Raw genomic sequence first — 12689 nt, 5'->3', positions numbered from 1 at the left:
GAAAGTGTTGTGAACATTTAAAAGTTTGAAAGAAGTCTGCAGCTGAAAGTATGCTTAAGTAGTTGAAGTTCAAAGAGGGTTTTCAGGGATTTAATCAGTCTCGCCATTCACTTGAATGGCAAAAAAGTAGCAGAAAAAGCTTAATATTTTGAAAATTATGAATATAGAAAAAAGTCGTATACAAACAGGAATTTCCTGAAGGAGCTGAACGTTTTGATGGTTGAATGGTTTCTGGAGGAAAAAGTATGAAGGAGTAGTTAGATGCCGTAGAAAGGCTGAAAAGAAAGAACAAGATAACGCATTTCATGCTGAAAATGCGTGTGAATGCTGAGGGCTTAATGATATTGCTGAAGTAGCTGAAGCAACTGCTGAAGTAATGCTGAAGTAGGTGAAGCAATGCCTGAAGATTAAAAGCATAACTTGAAAGCTGGAGATTGAATGTTCTGAAATGGTTGAAAAAGGCATGATGGCAGGTGTAACAAACAACAGTTACCAAATTAGTAAGATGAACTGCATCCTAAACAGTAAAAACTACAATTTAAGATATAAATAAGATGAATAATCACTTAATAGCTGCCTCGTGCACAGTTTAAAGTTTGAATGAAGTCTGTAGCTGAAAGTATGTAGTATGCTGACTCAGTATTTACACCAATAATAAAATAAAGATTTGACAAACAACAGTGTGAATGCCTCAGGCATTCCTCCCATGTAATATTACAGGATATAAACTGTAAGATTATATATACACCATTGCATTCTATAGGATTGGATTTTATCTTGCTTCGATCAAATAGATTTTTACTTGATATGTTCTTTTGGAATCCTAAAAGGACTTTTTGACAAGGGTCCCATCCACTTTGACTCCTGTGCCATGGGTGTTAATTGTTTTACAGTAGACAGTTTACAGCACAAAAAGGCTTATCAATTCTAGAGAGACATCAGTTTCCTCACCATAAGATCTGAGGCAACACAAACATTAAGGGTTAGAATCGAGGTCTACACTATCACTCCATTTTGAATGTTTGGAACATATACTTATTTTAGATTACAGTAAGCACTCTTGTTGTATTACAGCATATTAGCTTATCTCCATTATCTCCCAAATATCACAATTGCAGGTGCTCACCATCTACTTGACAAATTGAAGGAGATTTGAATAGGTCATTGGAAAGGGATATACAGCACGTTGTCACATTACTGCCATCTGAATTTAAAATAGAAACAGGTTTTCAGGTTTTTGAGATAAACTAAAACCTCAACAGCTACTTCACACCATCTGCAGAAAATCTGATAAATCCAAGAAATCTCCCTGCTGAATCCACAATTTTCTCAGATTGTTAGATGAGTCAATGTTTTTACTTTTTCTTCCTACTCCAGCGGAACAGTTTATTACATATTTACCATTGCCAAAAAGTCCCAAAACTTCTTGTCTCAACTCACAACATTTCTTACCCACTTCCTCATGCTTGATTATTTCAGTGTCCCTTACTCTCTATGGACAGTTACCCTTCTATGCTGCATGACTGTAGCAAAATCTCTCCAAATTACAACCAAAAATCCAACAATTCTTGCACGGCAATGGTTTGGGAAAATACTGCCTTACTTGGTACAAGTAATCTGGGGAAACTCTATCAGACAAGTACGCCAAATCAAAGTGAAGCAGAAAAGGTTTAGTACTTTTCATTAACTACTTCATCAAACTTAATTCTATAGCTGTATGACACCCCTTTACACTCTTTAAATCTCCAACATGTGTGAGACTCCATCAAAAATACCTTTTATTGGAGCTTTCCTGCTGAGCTGAAACGTGTATGCTACAAATGCAAACACCATTAGAAATTATATCATGTACTCACTGCTTCCCAAACACACTATAGTTACGCTTAACTCCCCAGTAAAAAACATGCAACAGTCTCGCTTCCTTTTAGGATGTTATTTGTTCTTTAATGGCTGAGTGAAGAATAAAACACATAATACATTCTAATTATTAACATTAAGTGGAATAATCCTATTAATGATGCTCAATTCCATAAAAGCCCAGCAAGGTTTTACATTGATGGAAGACAAGGAATGAAATTAACATAATAATTATTATCATAAAATAGTTTAGTTATATAGCACTTACCAAAACCAGAGATTTCAAAGGGCTTCACAAGGTTAAAACAATGAAAAAGCGACAAATGCATGCAAATTACTCAAAATAAAAAAGAGAAATGTGAAAATATGTGAAATGTTTAACCTCCTAGGACCTGGCGTCCACATATGTGGACCTCACATTTTGGGTTCTCTAGACCACAATACTAACTTTTTCTCAACAAGGGCCTGGTGACCACATATGAGGATATTATACTGCCACTCAGTAATCGAAATTTAAAACTAATGTCCTCATATGTGGACATAATTTTTCTCAGGTCCCAATCCGCCTAGATAGCAAAGAGAAATTAAAAATGCACACCATGCAAGAGTTCGGGTCTTAGGAGGTTAAACGAGAATATTCAAAAGCCTTGTGAAAGATACTGATTCATAGCATATATAGAAATAAAATAAACTCTGTTCCTCTCTCCATTTATATTAGTGCTGACCAATAAATTGTATTTTCATTGTCATCGTGATATGAACATATGCAACAAGCAAAAGACTGACTGAAACGTGATAAATTGGAAAGAAATAATTGTATTTATTACACATGTCATGCAGTCACACAGGGTTTTCAACTTGCGTTTTGGTGTCGGGCTGAAGCCTCTCATACACACAGCGCAGAGGCGGGGGGTGGAGACCAGTGAGAAGTTAACATTTTACTACAGTCGTAGTTCTGTGTGTGTCATCACAACCTTTGCGATTGAAAAACCAATTACCGTCCTTCATCACACCACCTGTTCAACAAGATTTTATCATGTAGAAAACCTACATTTTTAACGTCTCCCGTCCACCGCAGTTTGATTTACACATATGCAGCGCAGTTACGTTAAGCTAATAGTGAACAGCAAAACTACACACTTCAATATCTGTTTATTTATTACAAGTAACTGTGACCGCAATATTGAACAGTTATCGCACATCACAAATTTTCCTCATATACTTGTGTCAAATGACTCCAGTCATGAAGTCTTCCATTTCCTTTTAACTAGCTTGGCACAGCACGGGCAAGTGTGTGTGTCAACAAACACTGTAGTAGCCTCTAAGCTGACACTGGGCTCTACTCTATAACTGTACAGATGTTTAACTAATTAAAGTGCCTCATCATTAGACTGACTAAAAAGTCTGAGGGAGTGCTTGGCATCGCCCACAACGTCCATAATGACCTGCCAACTTAAATACAAGACAAAAACACAAAAACAGTTACAATACATCTGCTACAAAGTAATTATAACAGCTTGTCTGTAAATTGTAAAATAACATTTCACCCAAATAAATTCGACATTACATTGAGTGGGCTGAAAGCTGAATAATAAACTGAAAGTGATAAGTGTCTTGAAATAAACAAAGTGAACAGTCCCTTTTCACACACTTAATTGAATAACATTACTTGAAACTATGTAAACGTGTTGTGTGACATGACTCCAGTCAACCAGTTCATAGTCTACTTTTGGGCTAGCCTACCATGGGCACCAGTGTGTGCTGACCACCACCGTAATCTATGCTGACACTGGGCTCCAGAGTTTTGTCTGTGGAAAGTGCCTCCTCACCAGAAACTGACAGCATTAGTAGGAGAGCCATCTTCTTCCTTGGTGGCTCTGGTTCCATTTCCTCTCTGCAGGCCTGTGATGCAGTTTCTCTGTCCTTCGGCATATGACTCAGCTTTTGCCACACCTCTCCACTCCCTGCTTTGGGCAGGCACCTGGGGTCCTTTAATTGAGGGTCTGGAGCTGTTGCTACCTTTAACCATGAAAGGTTCGTGTTCTCCTTTCATGTGTTGTGAGGTCCTCTGAGAATGTAGCCTTGTAGCAAGGTCAACGTCTGAGATCTCCATTGTACGCATGAGGTGGCAGAGTGCAGGCAGGACCACAGAGCAGGACACATATTGTCACCCCCCAGGAGCTCAGTGACATACCCTCAAACACACAAACAAGACCAACAGAATTATAGACTACATTTTTCATCATAACACCCATTTAGTGGACAGGCCTAAAATTATTTCTAAAATACAATAATAAAGTTACCATTATACCTTACCCATAATACCATTATATTGAAGAAAATAAAATAGTTGAGACTAGGAAAATCACTTTACCTGCATGACTCAAGCTGTGTTTCCAACTTTGCTAGCCTGTCATATCCAGCTGAGGTTAGCAATAGCTATGTTGTTCTTCTGCTGGGCCAGTGTTGCCTTCAGTGGTTCTTTGTTGTGTTGGACACGCATTATCATCTCAAGTGTTGAATTCCAGCATGTGGGTACATCCTGGATGATTGACTACTCTGTTTGTCCATGAGAGGCTTGCTGAACTTTCAGCTCTGCTGTGTTTGCAGAACTGTGTTTGAAATCTCTGTCTATTTTACAGCACTTGGCTAGAGCACGGTTCTATGGTTCTCGTGCTGAGGGGGGAAAAGACAGATGAGAAAGGGTCAGACATACCCATACATCTGTGAAGATTTTCAGTCATCCAAGTCATGGTTATCCAAGAAAAGTGGACTTAGTTGTAGATACTGAAGATGTTTCACCTCTCATCCAAGAGGTTTCTTCATCTCTGAACTATCTTGTAGTATCTAAAACCAAGTCCACTTGCCCTTAATTCAACCTTTCTTGGACATTATTAAAGTTATGGAGCTTCATTAGTTGGGATCATCATCAGCTTTTGCCGCTGATGTTAAACAAAGTATGACAAGTGGCATCAGTAACTGATGTTTTCTTAGTGAGTTTTTTTATTTGTGAAGTATGTTCAGACACACAGGAAATTTGATGATTATTTGATATGAATTCCTATAAAGTAATAATGTAATTAGTATATACATGTCCAGTAAGTATAATGTGTTCCCTAATACTGTGAATTCAACCACTAAGGGATATTTATATGGGTAGACAGAACTGAATTGTTGTGTGGGAAGTAAATTCAAGAGACTCTGCAGTTACATTTTGAGGTCACAGGTATAGTAAGTATTAACTCTTAATAATTACAGTATTACGTCTTATTTTGAAGTGATATGATGAAAATTATGATAATAATAATATTATTATTTATTATTATTAATTAATTAATATAAAATGTCAAGTATGATTCCTTACATAATATGGCAGTATGACTATGACTGAATGCAACAATCTCACCATGGTCCACTCAGCCTGAAATGCAGCAACTCCTGCACCACATAGCACCTAGTGCTACTACAATTGCTTACTAATATACACCAACTTACTTAACTTAATTACTCATTAATAAAGAAGTATAATACTTTTAGTAGTTAGTGTGAATCGCCATTATTTTTTCAAAATTGCTGTTTTTGAACCTTACCTTTTGTTTTCAACCTTCCTCCATCTTCCCTCTCCCTTTGTCATCAATCCAAAATCAGCTGAGATGCAAAGTAATATAGAAAGGTAATGGTCAAAAGAATGACAAAGCCCAAATACATTCAAGTTACGTTTTTGTTTACCGTTTAGAAACCTTATCTTCTCAATAATGCACTTTAGCGATGTATCACAAAAATAGCTCTATTCATTATTACTGCTATATGACGTAAACTCGCGCTCCAAAATGGATATCCACACACACCCAATGTTATATTTCACTAATATATAACCATCTGCACCCCATAAAAAAATCACTTCCAGCCTTTTACTCGAATTCCACAACGTTGGATGAAATGACATTACGAGACAGGATTTACAACCAATAGGCGGCTCCTGGTTAATGTTTAGTGTTGCTAACTTTATCCATATGCAGTATCTAAGTCTAATCTGTTATCGTCCTTAAATATACTAATTTAGTGGAGAATCCACTAACATGCTTTAATGCACGTTAATTAGATGTTGACATGCTGATAACATGCAATCCGGTTATTTACAAGTCTCACCTGTTAAACGTTCATCACAGACGGTATATTCTGCTGCAATTCTGCTGCGCTGCTAGCATTTCCAAAAATTGAGATGATCCATGTTCCGCCATTTCTGTAAAAAAAATGGTCCATAGAGTGAACGCAGATGACGCGACTCTCTATTCAAGGGCTCTGGGCTGAAACACCTCTGTTAGGACATGGCTTTTTCCACGCATGACATGTGTTGCATTTTTAATGTAAGAACTTCAGATCTACTTTTACAGAGGTAAATAATTAGCTGCTGCTGTGACACTGTGACACAGCAGCAGGTTGAGCTGCCCTCTACTCGCGCTACGGGAAGTAGACTGTTGTCCGACTTGAGAGCAGTCGTTTAATACCAGAGACAGTAGAGAAAACTGAGAGGCTTCATTTCCGTTTATTTCCTGTATGTGTGTGACGTGAGTTTCTTCAGCTCCCGGCCCCTTTAGAGACCGGAAGCAGGTCTGAGTGTATTCATTTCAATGGGCGAAGTGAACAAATTCAAATTCAAAATTCTTTTGCTGGAATAAATCACAGGATAAATATTGAACCCAGTCTTCACAAGCCACACGTCTTCGGAACATTCTAACATCAAAATGACATTTTTTCAGATCAACAGATCAGGAGAAAATTAACTTTACTGGAGACCTGCCTCTGTCTCAGTGCTATACTCTCGCGAGATCTGTCAACTGCCGACATCGTTTGCCAACCGATAACGAGATGTTTAGACGGACCAGTTATTTTTGGATTTACTTATTTATACGTTAACCCATGGATTAAACTTTAAAACTTAAATAGAACTTGTATCATTGCTTAACAATTGCTAAAACAGATTATTAGCCTATTAAATTGACATGACTTTGTACTGGGCTGATCAAATGTCGTTAATACATTAAAAAAATTGCTGCAAAAAAGGCGCAAATCTGTCCGTGTTGTATCGTCTATTGTTGTATTCTCTTGGCAGGGACAAGTAATCAATCAGTGTTAAAATGCCCGAGCTTTGTGCAGCAATAGGCTGCAATAACCAGAAAAACGGATGTGTCTTTTCTTTCCCAAAGGCTGCAGAGAGGTAAGTCTAGACAGGGATAGATTTTAATATTATTACACTTACGCCCACTCAGGAGACTGGAACTGTTTCCCACTTCATACTATTGGCGCTGCCTGTAATGCGGTATCTTCTATATAGAGGATCTTTGTTAATACTCCGCCCCTGAAGTCACACAGAGGGGCTGTTGCACATTTTCAGCATTTGGTTCGTCGACAGTGAGCCAGAATCTGTGTGGTCACAAAATCTGACGGGTCACAGATTTCGGTGTAACACCGGCAGCTCACTTTGACGATCAAGTCAGCCTAAATCAAACTCGGAGGCACAGATTGAATCTCTCTGTGTGCTCGGCTTAGCCATGTGACCCTCCAACAGCATAAAGCATTTTACAATGTAACACATTCACTATCTTCCACGTCCATCATTCACCACTTATTTTAAGATTAAATGTGATCAGCTCTACACTTAAGTTAGCAGCTCCTCGCAGCCGTAAATCTGTAAACCATATGTTAGTGTGCAGCTGAAGCAGCTTCAGACAGTCCCACCACTTACTTTTCAATATTCTCTCCAAGTTGCCTTCAAAGTCCAAACTCCACTGATTCAACGAGCAGGTCGCGAGAGTCACTTTACGTCCCATTATCTCGATGGTTTGCAGCTATAACAGTGACTGCGCCGTAATGCAAATTACATGCGATATACCGTCAAGCTTCTACAGCGCAGGTCATACACTGTAGTTGTAGTTGTAGTTGTAGTAGTAGTAGTTCTTCTTCTTCTTCTTCTTCTTCTTCTTCTTCTTCTTCTTCTTCTTCTTCTTCTTCTTCTTCTTGGCAACCAGCGTAATACGTGCATTACCGCCACCCTCTGCTCCGGAGTGTGGATCAGAGATTAAATTCTATTCCATAACCCCATCTAAGAAATTCACTGAAAACTTTTTTGCTCTGCCCCTAAGGTAAATCCATCAAGTGTGATTTGTAATGTCATGAACATCCAGCCTCCTGAGCTCTTCCTTCATAGCTTGTCTCTCTGGCTCATACCTATCACATTGTGTAATTGCATGTATGTTTCCTCTGCCTGACAATATTCACACAAGCCGGTTGGGTGTTTTCCTATAATCTGAGTGTAGGCCTAGGAGTGACGCTATTGCCATGACAAAAATCTTTCCACACCAGATGGACAGATATAAACACCTGCCAATAGGGTTGCCACCTTTTATGTGAAAAAATAAGTGACCAACCCAGCTTGTCAGTCTATTGCTAAATGATAAACCAATCTACTTGTAGGCTACCACTGGTTTGGTTTTACTTGACATTACATTATACACAGCACTTTAAGGACATAACATGAATAAAAATACGGGACAAATTGCAATTTATTTTGAAATACGTGACGATCCTGTATTTTATGGGACGGGTGGCAACCCTACTTGCCAAAGTACTCAAGACTGCCTCTGTGGTAGTTCCCGCCAAAAGGCTCTATGGAGCTGATAATAACGCATAATTGGGGGATCCTTTTCTGTGGATTCTTCACTAAAAGCGACATACAAACAGTCATTTGATCCATGGTTACTGTAAAGATATTCATCATTGCAACCTTAACTCCATAATCACAAATCCAATGTGCTGGCAGGAGCAAAGAGATGACAGTGAAAATTTGTCACTGTAATTCAAGTAATACAGCATTGTAATACACAGTACTATTGTATACATGTAGATGATCTATGAAAATATATATCTTTCATTCATACCCTCATCCATTTAGTGAAGCACATTCAGACTGTAGAATACTGTAAACCGCGTAAAACAGCTTTTACATGAACAATAGTTTTCAAAAATAAAACAGGATTCATAAAGTCACATTCAACAGACTGAGATCACAATGGAAAGTGACACAATTAAGTTGTAGACTTTATTTTTCTCCAAAACATGCACTGGATGTGGACAGTGTAAATGAGGAAAACAACATTTCGTCATCAGTTACAAAGCTAAGGGGAGGAAACAGCCATCGGTGAGAGCTGACACTGTCATTGTGATAACACTACAAGCACAAAAACACATTGTAACTGGTGTAACTGTGGTGCTTTCAAACCTCAGTCAGTGCTGTTATTTTCCATCCTGTTTCCATCAATCATCTCTTCCACTTAAGACTTTGCTGTAGCACTTGTATGACCAGAGGGGTGTTTAATAAAGTTTAATAAAGCAACATCACCAGTAGCTCCTTGACTCAGACTTCATCTCAACAACTCTTTGATGAATTGCCATGAAACAGTCATGGTCCCCAGATGAAGAAGCCTAATGACATTGGTGGTCCCCTGATTTTTAATGTAGCACAACCAGCAGGTCAGAGTTTCACTTATTCACTAAAATGACCTAACATGAAATAGATAATTGGCACAGAAATTCAGTTCCAGATGATGTATCACACTAACGTTGGTGATCCTCTCTGGTGCCTCCAAGAGGGTGGAGTTAGTGATTCAGAGTGAAAAGTCTTAAAACCTTTGTAGGGATTGTATTAAAATTTAATTAAACAAATCACATGCCAGCAAATCAAACAACATTTCCATCAGCCTCAGCTGTACTTATTTTACTGGTAAAATGTTGGGATGCTAACACACTAAAAATGGAAATCAATAACTACTAAACATCAGCATGTGAACTATGTGTATCTGATAGCATACTGACACAGCACCTGTGTTCTTAGACCCTTGGTTAGCTATAGGCTAACCTTTTTCTCTCATTTAAATCAAAAATATGAAAGACAGAAATACTGACCTAAAAAGACAAACAGTTTAAAAGTATTTCATCAGTACTTCAACCATGTGACTGTTATTGTCACCTCTACAAACCAATTGAACCTTGGCTCTTACAAACTGCAAATAATCTTATTTTGTGCCCCATCTGATTCATCAGAGTTTTATCACACAGTATCACAGTTTAGTGTAAAGTGTAGTGATCTGTGCTCAATTTTTCAGGTCTGTGTTTTCAAGTAGTCCACCAGCTGTTCTTTAACCAAATTTAACAGATCTCATTAGCACTATCTTGGATTAAAGGAGCTATTTGTAAGTTTTGCTATTGCTACATAGCTAATGTTAGCATTAGCAGCTGTTTACTGTATACGTAGAAGAAAGGTTGTGAGTTCAGCATCAAACTTCATTACTTTACTCACCAGCAGTGTAAGCAACCATGTTTTGCCTCTATATCTACCATTTATTTTCTTGTCATGAAGTAAGCATGCTAACCTGGTAGCCCTGGCCTGTCTTGTCACTTTCCAATACTGAGTCACTGTAGCCTCCAGTCTGCCCTGAAGAAGCAGCTGTTCAGAGGACGAATTATAACCTCTTCTTCTGTAGATGCAACGATGACTGAAAGTCTTGATGAGACTGGTAAGTAAACAGGTGTTAATGCTCCTTAATGCAGTTTTCCTTATTAAACACCCCTCTGAAGATTTCTCCTACCACAGATTACAGTTTCTTTCCAAAACAAGGAGCAGCATATGTTTCAGGCATGTGGACAGGACGAGACTGTGATTAATCTAAGGCCAAAAAGATTCAAACTGTGAGGCGACAGTGCGGAAGACACAATGGTAAATGTGTTTGTGTTGTCCACTCAGGTGCAGATTTATGTGTAAAGAGCCATGAGGACGACGTGTGGACCGGCTACCATCTGCTTCCACATTACAAGGTACAAAAACATGGTGAGTATCTGCATTTTAAATGAAGACATACTCCCAATAATCTCTCTTTCACACACGCACGCATGCATGCACACACACACACACACACACACACACACACACACACACACACACACACACAACCACACACACACACATTTCATATGAAATAAATAACAATATGTACAAGATTCTCTTAGGTCAGCAAACTCAGGTTTTACAGTATGTAAGTACACCAAAAACACATTTACACACAATACATAATGTACATCATGTAAACAACCAATAAAATGCTTTAGCCCTGTCATGTTCAAATTATGTAAAATCATAAAACATGAAATGTAGGTTGCACAAAGATTCCAGCATTAATCAAGCTATATTAGACCTAGATACAGACCAGATATGAGGCGTTTTATAATGAGGCGTTTTATAGCGATGTAAAGGTCTGTGTTTCCCCAGAGCTGTTTTCCCAGAGCTGCTGTGATAAAATCTCCACAGTCACACCACAGTCTTAAACTCTTCTGACATAATCAAAAGGCATCAGTGGAGGGATGATCTCCCATGAGCCCATAGAGAAAAACATGATCCGGCCTCTATGGTTCTGGCAGCCTGTCCTTCCTCTCCCCCTCCCACCACCACCCCTACAGTGCCAATGAGATGAGTAGCAAAGTGCAATAGAAGGCAAAGGCAGTATATAGCAAAGTCTTCATTAAAGACAACATAATCTTCTTTTTGGTCTTTCTCTCTTGACAGCCTCCTTCAATGGTCAAACAGACAGCTTGGGCAGGTGGGAGGGAAGTTTATGTTTACGATGATTAGACTGGAAATAATTACCTTAGGAATTCATGCTTCAGTGCCAGAAGAAAATGTAGGCAGGTATGTATCAGAAATTCACATCATTTCATATGAGGGTAAGAAATACATCTGGTTCAGTGTCCCCTGATTATGATCCACAGAGTTGATCAGTGCTGCTTTATGGGAAGACTTTGACCTTCAGAGATGCAAACAATGCAACAGCACACAGTAAAATAATTATTAAGATGTCAGACACAGCAACAGAGCAAAATTAAACCTGAGTAGATGATCAGATGGGTTGTTAACAAACCAGGATCTATACTACATTGTTTGGAGGTAAAACTGAAAGTGAAATCACCTGAATTGTTGCTAAAAAATCCTGTTCTATCATGGGGCCTACAACTGAGACCAGAACTCAGCCCTCACCCATGTCTTTTAGACTGAACCTGACTGGCACTGCCAAGTTTGAGACCCCAGCTAAATTTTTGCTTTATTTCATTCTCTACCGACCATTAGTTTTTCCATGCTAATGCATCAGCTGGGAATTGTGAATTTTCTTAAAACATAATCAGACAACTGGAACAGTCAGAGAGAGAAATTTTCATTTGAAAATAAAAGACCCAAATTTTGAGCAACAAAACAGTGCCAACTCGGCTCATAAGATGATGCTCTGCTGGGACTGAAGGTTAGGTTCAGGTAGCAGGACTCAGGACTTTAGATGGAGCCAATTCAGAGGCTGCATCTGAAGTCTGAGTACTTCACAGGGATGCAACTAGACTGTCTCACTTCAGGCTCCAACGGGTGGATCCTTTGTGGTCCAACCTATCCCAAGATTCATCGTGCGCCATTAATGAAAATAATATGGCAGCAAACAACACTGACAGAGCCTGAAGATTGCACTGTTAAATGTTATATTGGGTTTAAGCTCAGTTCAACAGCTAATGGTACCACTGTTAAAACCACCGGCCTCAAAAACTTCAAGTTTTAGTGAAAAATCTTTTGTCAAAGTTCCAAGGGGACAAGCACGGCGCTTTGTGATGCAACGGTGAGGGTGGGGACAGCTGGGGATGCAAAGCGGAAATCCTTAGTAGGCCAGACCATCTCATTAGATTCAGCCTTCTTGGTCTATGAAGTGTAAGAAGGACAGCCCCCCCCCCCCCCCCCCCCCCCCCCC

At 38.9% G+C, this 12689-nt stretch overlaps 1 protein-coding gene across 6 annotated transcripts in view; it reads right to left on the bottom strand.

The window, feature by feature from the left end:
• The window catches only part of nadsyn1 (NAD synthetase 1), a 32721-nt gene extending 24850 nt beyond the window's left edge, over positions 1 to 7871 (bottom strand). For 2 of the 6 annotated variants that reach the window (XM_023425516.2, XM_023425517.2), the window contains exon 1: positions 7604 to 7870. In XM_023425516.2, coding sequence (XP_023281284.1) covers positions 7604 to 7688 — 85 coding nt within the window. In that variant the 5' untranslated portion in view covers positions 7689 to 7870. Of the gene's footprint in view, positions 1 to 5447; positions 5506 to 6006; positions 6597 to 7117; positions 7492 to 7603 lie in introns of those variants that run through there. The other 4 variants (XM_087179104.1, XM_087179103.1, XM_023425518.2 and 1 more) reach the window with 4 other exon arrangements.
• Between the last annotated feature and the right edge of the window lie 4818 nt (positions 7872 to 12689).

The sequence above is a fragment of the Seriola lalandi genome, unplaced genomic scaffold, assembly GCF_002814215.2.
Source record: "Seriola lalandi dorsalis isolate HSWRI2012SDOR001 ecotype SW California unplaced genomic scaffold, Sedor1 jcf7180002054784, whole genome shotgun sequence".
Classification (NCBI taxonomy): domain Eukaryota; kingdom Metazoa; phylum Chordata; class Actinopteri; order Carangiformes; family Carangidae; genus Seriola; species Seriola lalandi.
The sequence above is the reverse complement of the archived record's forward strand: the minus strand, read 5'-3'. Positions and strand labels throughout refer to the sequence as shown.